This window comes from Emys orbicularis, chromosome 9 (assembly GCF_028017835.1).
Source record: "Emys orbicularis isolate rEmyOrb1 chromosome 9, rEmyOrb1.hap1, whole genome shotgun sequence".
NCBI lineage: Eukaryota > Metazoa > Chordata > Testudines > Emydidae > Emys > Emys orbicularis.
The window spans coordinates 101142653-101162106 of record NC_088691.1 but is presented as its reverse complement, the minus strand read 5'-3'; the positions used below and the strand labels follow the sequence as shown (position 1 = coordinate 101162106).

The window sequence follows — 19454 nt, the reverse complement described above, 5'->3', positions numbered from 1 at the left end:
GTCCAGGGAGATTGAAGTGTTCTCCTACTGGTTATTGAATGTTACAATTCTTGATGTCTGATTTTGTGTCCATTTATTCTTTTGCGTAGAGACTGTCCGGTTTGCCGATGTACATGACAGAGCCTTTCTGTGTTTCCCCTCCAATTGCATTCCCTTCCCTTAAAGTTTCTCCTACTTACATGTACACATTTTTCATACTTGCAAGCTTTTTGGAAGGTTCACAATTTAACAGTTCAAATTTCTCCTTAACCCTATAATATAATCCTAAATGGATTATAGGAAGAAGTTACCCGGGTCACAAGTCTCTTTGTGCAGCAAGGAATGTGTTGTAGAAATTCCAGTTTGGGAGTTCCTCCCTACATTTAATTTGTGAAGAGGCTTTGTGCTAGTGGTAAATAAATTGAGATCTCTCTCAATCAGGCTCTCACCTAGAAGATCATGACTTGGATGGCTACGATTTCACCTACTAGATTCTGCCTCCAGAAAGTCTGTCTTTACCATAATCATATTTTACTAAATTTATGCACTTCTCAAGTCTCTCCCTTCCAGTGATATACATGGTATGAACTCCTGTGTTCATATGAAATCCTCTTCTCCCCCTGCTACCTTGTGTTCTGCATTATTGAGCTGTTGTATTTAATCCACTTGCTTCAGGGTATGGTAAAGTTTGTTGGTATATTTCTCTATCAAGACCATTACCAAGAGTTCTGTACTCTTAAATCAGTGCTGAAAGCAATGCTAAAGCACAGTGGTCTTTAAGGCAATGGAGCTGAATTTACAGGGAATGTGGTAGGTGACTTTAAAAATGCCTCTGTCACTGTGTGACTGACTAATGCAGAATTCTTTTTGACATGGCTCATGATCATTATTTTTTTCTCCTGGTACAGAACTTTTACTCTCTCAACAGCTTAACCAACAGCTGCCTGTGTTTTTTTCCCCCTTTTCTTTAAAAAACAAAAAACAAACAAAAAAAGTACTTGGCTGTTACCCTTAGCAAGATATTTAATCTCTTAAATCCTTAAAATATTTTGCAAAACATAAATAGCTAAAGTCACTTTTGACCTGTCTAGAATCAATGTTTGTACTGACATAACTCCCATTTGAGATCACTTTATTGGTGTTTGCTGTTCTTGCCCATTGTACAGCTTGATGTAGTGACTCGATGCCAGATACTATCGTAGTAACTAAAGTGCTGTGAGACTGAGAGTTGGTAACTTTATTATGTAATATGTCTGATATTGGAAGCCACTGGTAAAACAGAGATTTAAAAATTGTGTAGCAAATTTTATATACCTCACCTTTTTACAAGTGGTAAAATATTAAAGAGCTTAGAGTCTCCCGGGAGCATGAGAAAATATCAAGGTGGCTTTTAAATTGTCATTTTGTTTAAGCGAATGGAATTGGAAAGGGACTTGGATACTACTGCGTCATGTGCGATATAAAAAAAGCCGTAGGCATATGTTATATGTGACCAGCATAATCTGTGTGGTGCATGTGGCTGACCCTTAAATATTAGCATAGCCTGGGAGAATTGGTGGGAAAAACCACAGGAGTCAGGCATAGTTTTCACTTGAAATGGAATCCGAGAAATGGGGGTTGTTGCTGATTGTCTCTTGGATAGATGAATGTTCCAAAGAACAGCTCAGGTAGGTGGTATAATTGAGTATTAGGAAATATTGCTTTATGCTAAATGAGGGCAAAGCAGCAGGGAATATGTCCTCAGCATAACACTCGGATATAGCTACTGGCAGAAAACAGCAGAGCACAGAAAAGGCACTCGTGATGGCTGAACGTTTAAGCCTAGTCTGTACTTGTTACCAGCATAGCTAGACTTGCAAAATTTTCTTAGTATAGACAGAACTTATACTGGTCAAAGAGTACGTTAGCCATTGTAGCTTATACTGGTTCAGTGAGGGAAATAAATTATACCAGCACAAGCACTTTTATATAGCTATAACTGTGTCTACATAAGGGCTTATGCTAGTACAGAAAAGCTGAAAAAAAAATATTAAAACTATCAACCCCTGACATTGCTATACCAGAAAAAATGTCTAGTGTAGCTTGGCCTTAGTGTTGTGATTATAGAAAAGTGCAGCTAGGCTCCAGTTGGCAGAATGGTGCTCAGTTGTGGTGGGTGTGCAGGGTTTTTTTTTTTTGGAAAGGGTGATCATAGGCTCCACAATAAACAATAGAATATTTGAGGTCCACCTGAGGGCTTCATTGTCTTCTTGCCAGGAGCCAGAGAACCAGCCCTCACTTGCATAGAACAGAGCAGATTGTCTCTGCTCACCCTTTCTGTAGTGAGAGGGTCTCTGGAGGGCGGGCCCCAGCGTGCAGGGCTCCGTTTTGTTCTGGACCTTAATCTGTCTTTTGGTAGGACCTTGATCTCCTCAGGTCATACCTCACTACTACAGCTGAGAATGAATATAGGCTGGTTAGACCTCTTTCTCGCCGTACCTAGCACCAACTTAATCATAACTTAAATGGGAGGCTAAGGGATACTCAGGTTTATGGTGCCAGATTGGGTCTCATTGAATGGTGATTTGTCTTTGGTTGGCTGAGTCCTGATTAATGGTTCTGAATATTGGATTCTCTTTTGCATGGTAGCTGACGTGCCCTCTAGCTTATGGACGTATTATCACAATGTTCTGTTGAGCACGTAGTTGGGTTGACTTCAAGAATTAAAGGTCAGGGAGTCTTTTGGAAGGATTAGAGGCATAGAGGTTTAAACCATCCAAATCTTTTGGAAATAAAGTGAAATAGTGTAGAAATATGGACAGATATTTAGTAACCGTGTGTTGAAAGAGTCTCATTAGCTGATAAATAGTTCTACATTTTATCACTTCTTTGGTGCTGCTTCCATTTCATTTCATGCTTCTATTAAGTGGGAAAGTGGAGGCATTTTGAAAGCATCCCTGTGTAGAGCTAGATTATGATCGAATACTGGGAACAATGAAAACCCTCCTGCTAAGAGTGGAGGAAATGGACCGGTCTGGTCTATACTACAGATCTATATCAGCATAACTGTCGCTCAGGGGTGTGAAAAATCCACATTCCCTGAGCAACGTAGTTATATTGACCTAATCCCCCGTGTAGACAGTGCTATGTCGGCAGGAGAGCTTCTCCCACTGACATAGCTACCACCTGTTGGGGAGGTGGATGAAGTACACTGGTAGGAGAGTGCTCTACCATCGGCTTGGAGCGTTTTTCTTATAGCACTACAGCGGCACAGCTGCATCAGTGCATCTGTGCTGATGTAGCATTTTAAGTGTAGACTTGCCAGAAGAGAGGGGGTTATCTAGTCATGGACCAACAACACTAAGTAATAAATGGAGGAATTCTATTAGAAAAGTAATTGAATAATAGAGCACGTTGTTCCTTTCAAGTGTTTCAACATCAAACTGTTTAAAAATCTGAAAGGAACAACTTAATATTGAGATAGCAGACGTTAGGGGTGAATTCCTTGGGAGTTTTACCTGCTAACCATGCAGTTGTTATGATCTCAGAAGGTTCTACTCACACTAGGAGAATTTGGTTAAAAATGTAAATAACTGCAATGTAAACAAAGCTGAAAGTTCAGAGACAGGCGGCGATTTTGGCTGATAGACTTTGAAAAGGAAAGAGGGGGTCTTACAGTCAGATGACCTTATGCTGTGATCTGGTCAGATCTGACAAGTGAAGCAGGGTTGTGTTAATTCCTGGATAGCAGGTCTCTAAGGAATACGCACATGCTGTTGGTGATTTAGTAGGTTAGGCTTTCCTTCGGCGTTGGTAGTGAGTTAGTCTAGCAAGGTGTTAAAGGGCACTAGGTGGATATAGATGCCATCTTTTCCATGACTCTTAAACTTAGGGTCCTGATCACTTCGTATGAAATAAAAATCATATGGTGCTTTTTATAAGCTAAGAGTGTTAACCCTAGTGGCCTGGCTAGCTTCCAATTTAGATAATTATATTTTGCCTCTCTGAATAGCTCTTACAGTTTTAATTGGATACAATGGTCTTTAAAACCTAAACTGTTGAGTAGTGTTGTGTGTGCTGTTAATGGCTGTCTTTGCTCATGCTCCTTGCATTTGTGCACAGGTATTTAAAACGGCCCATCTCAACTGATAAATTAGTCTCAATGGATCTTCAGTCCAGAAAGAAAATGTGAAGTTGCTGCTGTAAGGTAGATACTAACCAAACTTGCACAGAAGTGGCTACATCAGTTTTACTTAACACCTTTTGTTAGTTTGGTGCAAGCCTGTGTGTGGACGGAATAAGTATCTTATTTTGGTTTTGTGTAATTGGTAAATCAAAATAGGATGCTTTTATTTTGAAGTATGGTTTGTACCAAAATAACAAAAGATTAATATTTTCATTGGTTGTAAGGCCAGAAAGAACCATTATGATAATCTAGTCTGACCTTCTGCATAATATTATCCATAGAATTTCATCAATGATTTCTGCATCAAGCTAATTAACTTCTGGTTGAGCTAGAGCATATATTTTTGTAAGAGATGTCCAATCTTGATTTAAAAGACTTCAAGTGGTGGACAATCCATCACTTCCCCTCAGTAAGTTGTTCCAATGATTAATGACTCTTTTTTTTTTTTTTTAAGTTAAAGTGCCTTATTTCTAATATGAATTTGTCTATCTTCAGCTTCCAGCCACTGGATTTTGTTATGCCCTTGTCTGTTTAGTCTAGAGAACCCTTTTTACCATCAGAAATCTTTTCCCTAGGAATGTTCTTAGACTGAGATCGAGTCACTTCTTGACCATCTCTTCGTTAAGAAAAGTAGGTTGAATTTCCTTAGTCTCAGGTTATTTCTATGCAAGTTTGTGTGTAGACCAGCCCGAAGAGATAAACATGCTCATTTTACATTACATTTATAGAGTACTCTTTATCCTAAAGGACTTCATGTACTTTACAAATCATACAAATGCAGCCCAAAGAAAAACTAAGACTTCTGTGAGTCTGCTTATATTCGGATACAATTGATGTGTAATTTGATAGCTTCCAAACATGTGGATTTAAACAGACATCTCTTGTTTTAAAACTAAGTTTTATGGCCTGTAGTGTCACCTTTACAAAATACTTACAGAAAATGGTTATGTAAAATAGCTTGTTTGCCAGCTATGCTGAATATGTCACGCCTTTTGAGTGGCCCATTTTGTCATAGGATTCTATATTCTTATCTGAGTCCAAGTGAATGCTGAGGACCACAGGAGAGCAAACCGCTATATTTAAGCCTTTTAAGTTTCTGTAGCCTGTGAGTGCCTATCTGCCACCCTTCTGCTCTATAAGGAAGGCTGGCTCTCAGGAGTTTGTTGCTGTGAATTGCTGTTTTTAGCTATAATGGCAAAGGATGTTGAACTGCACTAACCCATTGGTGAGTGTGGCAGGTGGTCATGCACGCCTGTATGTCTAATTTTGATTCCTTCCTCATTTTCCAAAATCCTTATTGCTTTTTCCATACCCTTAGTTTCTCTCCCCTCCCCGCTCTTCCTTGGTTAAGTGTGAAGATTTTTCTTCCTTTTTATTCAAGGTTCCTTAATCCACAGCAATATCTTGACTTCCCAATAGCGCCCTCATTCATTCATTCTCCAGTTCCATGCTCGCTCCTGGCGCCTTCCTTATATTCATCTAGTCCCTTCTTCCTGTAAATCCCTTCCCTGTTGTAGCATTTGGTCTTTTCTTGCCACCCTTATGCTCTGTATTTCCTCCGTTGTCCATAATTCCTCTACTTTCTAAAATATATCACTCTGATTAGTCACTTCATAAACACCTGTAAAAAATAAAGCTGCCCTTGACACTGATCGGAAAAGCCAAACAGCAAAGTGCTTCAGAAAGTTGCCCCTTCGTTGCCCTCACATTATCCAGGACAGATTTCTATCTAGGTTTCTGGCTGTATCCCAGAAATTGCTGTCTGTGTAATCAACCACCTTCTTCTCTCTGATTTCTCTATCTTGGTTTGTCTTGCAGCACTGACCTTTCCATCCTCTGGGAACTACTCCCGTGCCTATGCAGTTATCTCTGGCTCCTTGAGTCATGGTTCCACTCACCGTTTGCACCCAGATATCTCCTTTATGGAGTCTCTCATGATTCACTTCTTGATTTATGCCATTTGTTTACTCCCTCTCTGCCTTTAACCTCAACTAATGCTTCGTTGCTGGTATTCAGTGGTGTATATCTGGGCACCCCTGTTAACTCATCCCTTTCTACCCTCTGTACCTGTTTTGGCAAAGCAAGCTTGTGACTTCATTCCAAATTCCTTCAGCTAAATGTCTCTGAAGCACTTCTTCTGGGCAAGAGGCATATCCTCAAGCACAGGTGCCCCTCAGCTTGGTATCTATCTCAACCTTGAATTCTTCTCCTCCTTTCCTCCACAGCTGTTATGCATTTGCAAACCTGCTTATTTTATCACCCCATAATGTGACCCATATACAATATTAGCTCTGTTGCTCCTCTGTTGAAATCTTCATCCATGGCTTCATTCTTTCCCCATTACAATTGCAGCTCCTTTTCCTGTTGTGTCCCCAAACCATGCTCTCCAGACTTAAGTGTGTGCAGATTGCAGCCTCTTGCTTTGCCATACAAAGAATCAAAACCATAGAATCACAGAAGTGTTGGACTGGAAGGGACCTTGAGAGGTCATCTAGTCCAGTCCCCTGCACTCAAGGCAGGACTAAGTATTATCTAGACCATCCCTGATAGGTGATTGGAGATTTTAAGAGCAGGTTAGACAATGAGGGAGATTCCACAACCTCCCTAGACAATTTGTTTCAGTGCTTAACTACCCTGACAGGAAGTTTTTTTTCCCTAATGTCCAACCTAAATCGCCCTTACTGCAATTTAAGCCCATTGCTTCTTTTCCTATCCTCAGAGATTAAGGAGAGCAATTATTCACCCTCCTCCTTGTAACAACCTTTTATGTACTTGAAAACTGTTATCATATTCCCACTCTGTCTTTACTTCTCCAGAGTTAACAAACCTAATTTTTGCAATCTTTCTTCAGAGGTCATGTTTTCTAGACTTTTAATCATTTTTGTTACTCCACAAATTCCCTGTTCACTTTGGGATCTAATTCATGATTATTGCCCTTGTATTTAAACTCTCCATGGACATGCCTGAGCCAGCCTCAAAGGTGGTCTGTCTTTCTCTCTCCTCAACTAGCAGGAGCCTTGCTCCTCACCATTTGGTCACTTTTGATGTGTGAGCTTCTTCCAATCAGCAGCAGGTGCAGAGGAACAGCCTCTCTGTATCTCACCATCTCATTAAAATCACCACCGAACAAATATTTTTTTCTGTCTTGCCTATACCTCTTATCTCTCTTCCCTCTGCTATTATTTAACACAGTAAAGCATTTTGGGGTTTTGTTTATTAGACATACCAGACACAATATAACTGTACTGTACCTTGGATAGACTGTTAACAAAATAAGTTGGCCACCATACATTTCAAACTTGCAGGTACAGGTTTGGATCCTGGGCCTGTAGCCAGTACAGTCTGGAAGGCAAAGCTGTGATGACATATTCAATATCCAGGTGGAGTGCAAAGGGGGCAGCTGCATTGCCTCACATTCCAATCTGCTGATCCATGAAACAGTATTGGCATAGGCTTTGGAAGCTGCTGCTTGCTCTCCGGGCTGTAGGGATGGTCTGAGGTGACGGCAGGAAAGGAAAGGGTGAGTCTTGTTGTAGAATGTTACCTCATGATTATGGCCTGTTCTGAGCAAACTGGACATGTGGGGCCTGGCAGTACTTTGCATTGTCAGTGTATGTAATTGTACAGTCACCTCAGTCAGTTCTTCAGCACACTTCCTTTGGTAGCTACAGAACTTAATTATCCCGAAGTGTTTTAATTTTTTTTGTAATTCTACTCTCTTTATATTTTTAATGCAATTCTGAGTGAATTTACATTTCATCACTAGCTGGGAGTTTGATGAGCAGAGGTGGTGGTGGTGGGGGGGGTGAGGTTAGACTTTGAAAACGTTTGAACCATCTCGCCTTTTATACATTCTAAAGAATTTCACAGGATTTGGGAAAGACTCTATCCAAGCTTTTGTTTAGGAATTTCTAGAGTTTAGTTTGTAGTAAAATAAGTTAATGGTGGAGTTAAGAGTTATGAAGGGCCAAGATTGTATTGCAAGTTAACTCCTGAAAGAAAGACCTAGTGATGAGATGACTTTTCTTTGGGGGAGAGACCATAGCACATAAGTGTGACGTTTACTCCGATTCTCTGAGAACACAAGTACAACAAAGGTGGGTCACTTTATTATTTTCTTTTATTACAAACTTGTGTTTGATTCCAGGTGGAGACAAGAGAAGCTTTGCAAGAACCAGAAACAACTCAGAATCAACCAGAGCTCCCCAGAATTTTGATTGGAAGAGGCAGCTCTCCGAAGCACAGGCAGAAACAATGAACAATTCAGACTGCAGAATAAACCCTAGAAAACTGGGAACTCCCAGAGGTATTAAAACAAAGTGGGCACACACTTCAGAAACAAGCCGCTTTGAAATGCATGCTCAGGCACTGTTAAAGGACCGGCTGGGGTGAAGTGGAGCTGTAAGAGACTGTTGATTATTTGTAAGATATGGTCTCTCAAGTCTTGTGGTATTTTGTTGTAATGTGTCGGTATTCTAGGCAAGCTGCTCTCAAAGATTCAATCTTGAGTACAGTACAAAGCCTCCCTGTAACTGCTGTTAAAATATACATCCAGACTTGGGTTAGAAAGGTAACAGTTTGCGGATTTGTATTTGCAGGAGAGTCCCATGCTGCTGTCTCCACATCAGGCGATAGAAAGAATCGGAATAAACCCACAAGAGGGAGGAAGAAGAACGTATTTGAAGCCTACATGTCAATGGAAGATGTTGCAGCAGGATTGAAAAGGGGAGAGCTTATCCAGGTGCCCAGAACATAAAATGCTGTTGCTCTTGCAATATAGATAAGCTGGTGAAAATAAGAGATGTTCAAATAATATGTCGGCCGTTTTCAGTACAATGAATTTATATATTATTTGGAGATTTTTAGGGGGAGGGGGGTCTCTTCTAGTTTCTCAGAGGCATTCTTCCCCCGTCTGTGTCTCAGCTGTTCCCATGTGTGCGTGTGCTCAAGAGAAGTGGAAGGTGAAGCTGGAGGTGACGCACAGTGTGCCGAGGGCCAGGTAGCATCCCTGCCGCACTGCAAAGTATTATAAGCCAAAACTGAGCTAGTGAAACGGAAAGAGCAGAGGGTGATGCCGTATCTTTGATTCTCCTTCATGATGTTGCCTTCACAGACGTTCACACTAAAGCAGTGGTCCCCAAACTTTTTAGAGTCGTGCTTCCCCCCCCTTGCCCCTGTGTGTGCCTCCTGCCCCCTTTGAGGCCAGGAGCGGGGCTGGGGTGTGGGGGGCACAGACAGGGGTAAGGAGGCTGAGGCTGGGCCGCAGCTGGGGGTGGGTTTAGGGTTGGGAGTGGGGCCAGGGGTGGTAACGGAACTGCACCAGGCCGTGGGGGGGCTGGCGAGCAGTGTGGCTCGGCTCCCTCCCCAGCCTCGGCAGTTGGGCCCCAGGCCAAGTACAGAGCTGCGCTGAGGCTGGGGACGGGGCCAGGGGCGGAGCTTGGGGTGGGGCTGGGTGGTGCTCCCTCCCTGCCCCCTATGGTGCTTGGCCTGGGCCTGCTGCCCCCTGAATGTTCCCTTTTCCCCCCTATGAGGATGCAACCCACAGTTTGGGGACTTCTGCTCTAAGGATTGTGTGCTTGCCCATATGATCAATAAGCAATACTTGATAGAGCCGTACATTCTACTGATCAAAGGTATAAAATCCAGAGGAAAGAGAAAAACACACACGGAAAGTCACAGATGTGTGGTTATGCATCCGAAAGACCAGTGATGTATGCATTTAGAGCTGGTTGGAAGTTTTCCAGCAAAACAGTTTTGTTGGACAATGCTGATTTGTTGACTGTGAAATGCTTTGCGAAAACATCTCCTCAGGTTTGACGAAATTTGTTGAATCAAAGGCAGCGTCCTGTCAGAAATCTGCTTGGCTTCCTGGCCGGCTGCTGGAGAGGCTGGGGCTCCAGGGTCTGTGGTTCTGGGGCAGCGCCACTGTGTGGATGGGCAGCTTGCAGGCAACATGCAGGGCCAGCTGACCTGGGAGTCTGGGTTGCCTTGAACTGCAGACTTGGGAGCTCTGGCAGCTGCTGAATGTAATTGACATGATTCTTGATCCTTCAGTTTCACCACTGAAATTGATCATGTCAGTTTTGGTCACCAGCTGCCAGAACTGTGTCCGTGTTTCCAAAATGATTTTTTGGGGGAGTTTTGGTTCATGAGAAATTTTGAAAAATTTGGTTTCAATTTGAATCCGACCAAAACCAGATTTTGAAATATTGAAATTTCCTGTTAATTTCCTGCAAATCCCAAGTTTTGACCAACCTAATAGGCACTCCAGTTCTGCTTCAAAAACTGCATTGGCACATATACCAGATTTTGCACCCGTGAGTCAAAGGTCTGACTTTTCACCAGAATTTTGGTCAGCTGTAGTGCAGCAAGCAAATTGGAGACTGAGGGCATAATAATCATTTGGTAGCAGATAAACCAGCCTGTTTCCCACCAAAACCTCACCGGTGTAGCCACACCATGATATTTATGACCTGTAGACTGACTCCAACTGTATTTAAAAAAGAGCCATTGAAATCACAGCATTAAGGTAGCCATATAAACGCCATATAAACATAGTGGTGTACGGACACCATGTCTTGAAAGGTCAGAATTTGGCTGCTTGGATGAACTGTCCTAACGTAAGGAAGACCTGACTAGAGCATGCAAGTCCTCTCTTTCTACGCAGTTTCCCTACCACAGGATCTAGTGGTGTTATACAGCTAGGAATGGCCTGCTGTCACTTCTGGCTCTTTTGACCACATGAGCAGGCTCAGCCATCAGGAATCTGGAACCAGTATCATGTGACCAGTGACAACCAACCCACCTCAAAATGAAAAATTATGCAAATACTCATGCAGAAACGTTGTCACTGTCCCAATGTTTCATAGGAAAGATTTTTTTTTTTTAAATCAATTTCACAAATGTTTGCGGTTTCAATTTTGTCGAATTCTTGTTACAAATCTTTTCATCCAGCTCTAATTGAAACATTTTTGGAATCATGATAAGGATACCATAGTTAAGGCTGTAAGTTAGTTTCTCTTTGAAGCCCAATTTCTGATCAACTCTAGCTGTTGTAAAAGGATTATATGGGGCATTGTAGCCTCACAACGGTTCCCAATCCAATAATTACAGACTCCCTCACCTGGGAGCAAATACCCAGTGAAGGAATTGGAGCCCCCTGTTCTGTGCTTGTATTAGAAAAGGCCTCCACACTGCAGCTGTGTAATGAAGCAACCAGAGCTTCTGAGTGGCCTTCAAGAATATTCCTTGGAACATGTTTCAGTAACACAGCCAGGTGGTAATAAACAGAGATCAGACATAAATCTTCCTTAGAGATGCAATGCAGCTCCAGAGGATACAAGGCACTACCAGGCTGCTGCTGGTACCTGAGAATTCGTGTGAGGTGATGTCTCCCAGAGGACCTCAGATTGTATTATTCTAGCACAAGAAGCCTCTACCCTCTATAAATGATGAAGCTTCCACTCCAGCTCATGTTTCTCTCTGACAGAAAACTTCATGTTTGTCTTGTTAGGGTTGTGGTACAGCCACTTTCCTATCATCCGATTCTCCATCTGAGGGGAAACTATTGAAACTGTAGAATCTGGAGTTGATGAGCAGGAGATTCAGAGCTGAGTATCTGATCACAGACATTGCAGCCCAAAACCTTTCTCCCCGAGTGTCTTATCAGTAACCCCCAGTGGCTTTAAATACACACTGAACAGGAAGGGTGAAGGAATAAAACCCTCTGAGACCTTGTAAGGAGTCTTGGGAGGTGAACAGATATTCAGCACTGCTCTCTGAGATCTCTGAGGAAGGAAATAACCTCCTGAAGAGTCACTCCATCAGTCCCTACAAGCAGGACATCAGAACGCCATGGGTAACCTGAGAGAACACACAATGATAACCTTTCCTAAGGACTGTAGTGACAGAAGGCATCCAGGTACCAGTGTCAATGGCTGTGGCCAAGAGATTTCTTTTCCATCAGCAATGTGAACCTGTGGATGGGTAGTAGAATCCCCCAGAGCATTCTTGAATCTCATTGCGTCCATGAATGTCTGAGGGTAGAACATAACAGTAGGTCTGTCATCTCAACGGGGCAAGGAAACACCCTGATCTCAAGTTTGAGGAGAAGATGATTGGTCCATGGCAATATAATTTAACAAAATATTCCAGAAGATCCTAGCTCGTGTGTCCCCTGGCATGAATTGGAGACCCCCTGGAGGTAATCCTATGCCTTCCATAGCGGCTGTATAGTAGTTCCAAGTCATTAAGACCTAGAAGCATTTCTGTTCATGGATGCTGAAATCAGTCATGACTAGATGTCTCAGTGACTCCTGATGCTAGGTTTGATACACAGTTTGCTTAAGTAGGAAGTTCAATAAATAGCATGATGAGCTGTGCCCTACAGAATTCCACTTGATCATGGGACACACTCAAATCCAGCCACGAGAATGGACATCTGGGATCAGATGCTTAAGGTTCATGCATTTTCCCCTTCCCTGGTCTCCATGTGTAGAAGAGTACCTGACCAAGAGCAAACAGACCCAAGGCAGGGTTATTGGAATCATCCATGCAGGTCTCAAGTTAAACAAGACTGGATACCTTCTCCATGGAAAGGTAGTAGATATCCGTTTTGTCAGAGCCAGGTTGTGTGTTAAACAGCATGAACCAAAGGAACTTCCATCATCTTGCCATGCATTAGCCATCATTTCAGATCAAGGGATGGGTGAAAAGACTGTAGGTGTAACAAGACCTCTGATGGCTGGTGACAGGTAAACTTCAGAAAGCACACTGATTTACAGAGACACTGAACCTTATTTGGCTATCCAAATGCCTTTCCTTTTGCAAGCAGTTTCTTTACAAGTATGAAACTGGGGGTTCCCTTATATGGTTTGTTGCAGTTTTTTTTAAGCAGCCCTGGGCAGTGGATAGATATTTGGACACTGACTTTTCTCTGTGCTTTCCACACATGCTGATCTGTGCCTCCATGTTGGGGTGGCCTACGTGTAGTGCTTGATTTGGGATGCTTGAAGTGTTGTCTAAGTATCTTTTCTGTTGCCCTGCTTCTCTGGAAGAAGTGAGAAAGTTGGGAAATCCAGAGTTTTGTAACCTCTTAGGAAAATTAATAAGTTTAAGGACTTTCTTTGGCGGGTGTGAGGTCGACCTGAACTATGAGGAGATGTTTAAAAACCTTGCTGCAATCCTTTCCTCCCCAAACGCTGGCTTTGCTGACATAAAAACACTGATAAATATAGCAGCCATTGTTTGCAAGTTACTGTAAAATAATACTGCTTTAGTGTGACATCATGAGACTGTTCAGCCAGGGCTTCAGCCCCTAATACACATATGAGAACAGTTGTTCGTTGCAGATGGGGAGAGTAGCTGGTTCCAGATATGATATCACAGCGTGAAATGTACAACATTGTAAATAGGATTTTCATAGGCACAGATAATAGGGTCCATCTGCTTTCTAAGATAAACTTTGGGAGTTCCTTGCTTAAGGGAAAGAACTAGAGAAAAAGTATTTGAATGCTACTTGACATAAGAGTTCTGATGCTTGTCATAATTATATAATATACGTAAAGCGTTTATATTTTAAATGGCTTGACATTTTGCTACTCAGTATGCTCTCACAAATTAGGCATTTGTGCACACCGCTAGTTAGGTGCCTTACTTGCCATGTATGCAAAACCTGATTTTTCATGTGAACATTGGATATTTGCACGTGACTCTTTGACAGTCTGGCCCTAACTACCCAAAGGGGTTGTTCTTGTGTGACGCAGGATGCTTTCTCATTTGCTTCTGCATTGCTGGTGAAATTCTGGGAACAGGAATTGACTGACACATTGTAGAAGCTATTCTCCCTCTTATGACTACCAATAACTGCTTCCTATCTCCAATGAGAAGCCAGGTGATTTGATGACTGACTGCCTCTCTGGAAAGAAGACCTTTGTGGATTTTCCATCATTTAAATGGGCGTGTGACGGGGTTGGATCACAGAAACCCCCTTGGGAGCTGCCAACTGATGTGCCAAGACTACTTCTGTCCCTGCCTTCCCTGCCAGCTTGGGACTCCAGACCCCTGCCTGGTTGTGCCAGACACGCTTGCCGGCTACAAACACAGACCTAGCTTCTATCACAGACTGGAGGCCTTCCTAGTCTGGGCACAATCCTTTCCCCTGGTACAGCCCTTGTTCCAGCTCAGGTGGTAGCTAGGGGATTTCTCATGACTGCAGCCCCCTTTGTTCTGTTCCCCCCCCCCCTTATATAGCTTTGGCACAAGGTGCGACTCTTTTGTCTCTCTGGGTCCCCACCCCCCTTCTAAATGGAAAAGCACCAGGTTTAAGATGGATTTCAGTATCAAATGACAGGGTCACATGTCCTGTGAGACCCCCAAGCCTTCATTCCTCCCAGCCTGACTCACAGGAAGGCCTGCAACCAACAGAACCATCCACAGTCAATTGTCCTGCTTAATGGGAGCCATCAAGATTCCAAACCACCCTTAATTGCCCACACTTTGCATAATTACAATAGGCCCTCAGAGTTATATTTCATCTTTCTAGTTTCAGATACAAGAATGATACATAGATACAAATAGGATGACCACACTCAGTAGATTATAAGCTTTGTAATGATACCTTACAAGAGACCTTTTGCATGAAGCGTATTCCAGTTACATTATATTCACACTCATTAGCATTTTTCATAAAATCATATAGAGTGCAAAGTCACAGGGTGCCATTCCGAATTGAGGCTAAACACAGCACACTAGATCTCATTTTGCCTATGCATGAAGAATTTTGATTTGCTGCCCAAGGGTGTTCTCCATGCTTACAGTACTTTGTTTTCTTGCCACTGTCCTGGGAGGTGCACGCGATGTAATTAATCTCCATATTAACCATACAATAAAATAAGGCCTAAAATAAGACAGTTTGCTGCAAAGTGCACAAATAAGATCTGAAGAATGAGGAGTCCATTTGTCCTCATGCTGCTGGTGTTTTCAGACTTCAAACAAACAAACAAACCCAAAAAAACCCACTTCACAAACTACAAAATTTCTCCTCAAGCCAGCAAAACGTTTGTGTGAAGAGGTTATTTTCCTATATTCAGAGCATTTCCCAGAATACATTAAAAATAATATGCTGCATCAAATTTATAAGGAAGCAGTTCCAGTGAGAGTGTCCCATGATTGCTAAACACAGATGGAATACATTTCATATAAGTAATTGAAGACATTCCAAATACATGGATGAAAAAGGCTTTAAAGTTTCAGATCAAAAGCAAAAGGAATTTATTAATGCAACTGTAGTTAATACTGTCTCATTTTAGAAGAGTAAAAGTTAGTAAATGTTTTAATTAGTCATCTAAACTACAATTCCCAGGATGCTCTTGGAATTGAAATGTCAGTGTTCTGAAATAACCAGTAATCCCCTGTTCAAATTTCCTTTTTCTCTCTTAATCCTGGATGATGGGGAAGCAGAAAATGAATGTCCTCTCTAATTTAAAGTTTATTTGTTAATAACTATGTCTACACCCGTTACTGATGTTGGATCTCAACTGTTTGTTTTTGGAAAATCCTTTCAATTCACCTTTTAAACTTTTCTTACTACAGAGTTGTTCTTACTATCCATGTTAGCGAACAGTCCAAAAGCGCAGCTGGAGTCCAATAAGGTTTTGGCCCTCTGGCGGGAGCCAGTACTGGAAGAAACCTTTCTCCTTCCTGCCCTATCCACCCCCAAAGCTGTCTCCCAAAATATACGATACAACTTTTTAAAGCAAAACCAATCTCACCCCCCAAAAAAACGGAGCAAAAAACATCATCATCATCAAAACCAGGGGCTGTTCTGTTCTATTTGTTCTTCTTTCTGAACAAGCGTTGTGGCTGTTGAGGAGGAGGTGGGGGCTAAGGAAGAAAGCGGGCCTGGTTTCTTGGCTGCTTAAAGAACAGCATCAGCAAAGGACTTTGTAAGGAACTCATCGAACCATCATTTATTTGGTTTTGATGGGGGTTGTGTAACAGCAGATGGGAAAAGGTGGCACACTAGCGTATCTGCTATTGGAATGAGTAACATTTTATGCATCTATATTTAAAAACACTCCAAATGGATTTGATCTTGGTTGCAGCACAAAACTGGAAAACAAGGAAATGCTGAATGGCTGACCTGAACTCACTACTTGTTTACTTAACTCATCTGGAGTACTGTGTCCAGTTTTGGGCCCCACACTACAAGAAGGATGTGGAAAAATTGGAAAGAGTCCAGCGGAGGGCAACAAAAATGATTAGGGGGCTGGAACACATGACTTATGAGGAGAGGCTGAGGGAACTGGGATTGCTTAGTCTGCAGAAGAGAAGAGTGAGGGGGGATTTGATAGCTGCTTTCAACTACCTGAAAGGGGGTTTCAAAGAGGATGGATCTAGACTGTTCTCAGTGGTACCTGATGACAGAACAAGGAGTAATGGTCTCAAGTTGCAGTGGGGGAGGTTTAGGTTGGATATTAGGAAAAACTTTTTCACAAGGAGGGTGGTGAAGCACTGGAATGGGTTCCCTAGGGAGGTGGTGGAATCTCCTTCCTTAGAGGTTTTTAAGGCCCGGCTTGACAAAGCCCTGGCTGGGATGATTTAGTTGGGGATTGGTCCTGCTTTGAGCAGCGGGTTGGACTAGATGATCTCCTGAGGTCCCTTCCACCCCTGATATTCTATGATTCTATGATAACACGTTTTGCCTGAAGAGCATATACTGCTGAGTCAGTCTTCACCCCGGCCTCTCTTCCCTTCCCAATATTTCCGTAAGAGAAATTCCATTGAAGCTAAGCACACAGGCTATCATCGTATCTGTCGTTCACCCTAGGTCAGAATTTTTGTTTTTGTGCATTTAGATTGCAGATTCCATGGTTTTAGTACAACTTGCCCTGCTTTAGCAGATAACTTAGATTTGGGGCAGGGTTCATCCTCTTTGGTGTTTATACAGTGCCTGGCGCAATGGGTCCAGGACTGCGGCTCCTAGGCATGGCTGCAATACAAACAATAAAGATTCTTGATGCAAACAAATACAAAGTCACCAAGTTTAGTACAACGTTCCCAGGTCATATTGGAAAACCTCATGTAACCGAGAGCTGTGAATTTTCACTACAATTGAGATATCCTGGGAATCTTCAAATTAGGAAAAATAAAAGAAGAATGTAGTTTCAGTGCTCAATAAAAATTGATATCAATATCTAATTCTGAAAAGCCTTTTTTGGAGTACTCTGGTTTATGGTGTAATGTGTGATGGAATGACATCTGAGAGCCCGACCTCATGCTGTTTGGCAGGTGGAGAGTGGAGGAAGGGGTTGCGTCTGGGTGGACGTATGTACTTAGTTTTGGATTGAAATGGTTCCAAAACACAGGTACTAATCTCAAAATTTAAGATTTGCAATGGAAATTCAGATATATCTATCATGTTTCAAAGTAAATATGTTATTCATAGTCATCCAGTTTAACTAATACTACATAAAACTAATGTTCCAGACATAATCTTGATTTTTTTTTTAATTAAGGGACCCTTGAGAATAAATCCTAAGAAATACCATGAAGCCTTCATTCCATCTCCAGTAAGTATAATTTATAATTCTCCATCGTTCTTAAATGAATGTGTATGAAGATAGTAGTTGTACTGTGTACGAAATGTCACTTTGATTTGTGTAACAAGATGCACCAGTTAGGATACATTAAAATAAACCTTAAGGTATGTACATAGTGGGGAAAAAAACTGTTTCCAACACCGCAAAGTGCTACTTAATGTCTCTGAACTTCTGATGAAAGTGGGGACACTTGTTTCTAACCCAAAGACATCAGCTGAGCCCAGGTTTGAGGACCACTAGTTAGTGTAATTGTAAACCCTTGGTCTATGGCTACAGAGGATTTATAGATTTTTCCACTGATTTAAATTAATCTTTCCTGAACAAATATGCTCTCCATTTTCGATCTGCTGCATGAGCTAATTTATAAAGTTGGTCCAAAAGTACCATGCGTGGTTCCTTCTAATGCACCCACTTTTGCGCAAGCTGTGTATAGCAGTGGGGTTCAAGCTTTTTTCATTTGTGGACCCCTAAAAATTTTTTTAATAGAACCCTTTGGAAATCTTAGACATGGTCTGTGGATCCCCAGGGTCTGGGGACCAAGGGTTGTAAACCACTGTTCTATGGTAATGACAACTTTTCACTGACCCCTTAGACATAGTCTGCGGACCCATGGGGTCTGTGGATCACAGGTTGAAAACCACTGGTGTATAGCTTGGCTTGAGGTTCACTGCTATCACATGGGACCATTTCTTTACATCGGTTATTCATTCAATGGAAGGACTCTTGTGATTTGAAGGGCCTCCTTTAGGCAAGGTTACCTCTCTGCTGGTGTAGTTGAGGACAGTTATTTTGTAGTGACTTGATTAAAGTTTTGCTCCTAATGTGACAGGGTGTTTCATATTGAGATTAGGTTTTGTTTGGAGGTAGAGGAGAAAAAGGGCCTTGCTCAGACACTGAGTTGTTGGTTGTGTTTAATATCGTTCCTACTTTTGGGGCATAATTTTTTGGAGTCAGGATTGAAAGTCCAGAGATTTGTGTTAACTTCTGTGGTCAGTCAGTCATAGAAAATGATCTTTAAGCCTCTTTCCATAGAGGAAGACTTGTATTATTTGTGCTGGTGCAAAGGGGAAGATTCTTGAGAGTCACTGGGGAGGAAACTCATAATAGCGGTCTCCAATGCTTCCTGAAACTGGCACTGACAGTCCTGGTGTGTAAATGGGAAATGTTCTGTACTCCTCTCTGCTTGCTCTTTTGAATGAGGTAAGTGTAGACTGTTAAACCTATCCTATTAAACCACAAAACACTAGCTAAACATTAAGTCCAACTGTGCACACAAGCAAAGAGCTCTTTCCTTACTCCCACGAGTGCTTAGCTATTACCTCATGGTAAAGCAGATCACTCACAGTTTTGTGTTCTGGAATACATAGGCACTGGAATGTTAGTTAAGGGTTACGTTTCTGCCATCACTCTTTTCTTCCTGGGTTAAATCATGCAAACGGCACCATTGCCCAGTGGTAGGACGAGTCAGCCCCTGGAGGATGATATATCTGGGCCAGGTGGAAGTAGTCATTGTAAGGAGAGGGTTACATTTGGGGAACTCGCCATTAGCATAACCCTCCATCAAGGATACAAGGATGGCTTGCAGTCTTAGCATCCTCCTAGATTCCCCATTGTTGCCAGATACTGAAATAGCTACAGCTGTGAAAAGTCTTCATCTCTCCCCTGCAGCTGGCCTGGGCATTGCACCCATTCTGTCAGGCTCGGACTTG

The 19454-nt window shown here is 42.2% G+C and overlaps 1 protein-coding gene across 1 annotated transcript in view; it reads left to right on the top strand.

Moving 5' to 3' along the window:
* DIS3L2 (DIS3 like 3'-5' exoribonuclease 2) overlaps window positions 1–19454 on the top strand; it is a 249191-nt gene that overhangs the window by 16480 nt on the left and 213257 nt on the right. Inside the window, exons 3-5 of the mRNA XM_065410584.1 lie at window positions 8292–8450; window positions 8743–8885; window positions 17662–17715. Coding sequence (XP_065266656.1) covers window positions 8292–8450; window positions 8743–8885; window positions 17662–17715 — 356 coding nt within the window. The remainder of the gene's footprint in view (window positions 1–8291; window positions 8451–8742; window positions 8886–17661; window positions 17716–19454) is intronic.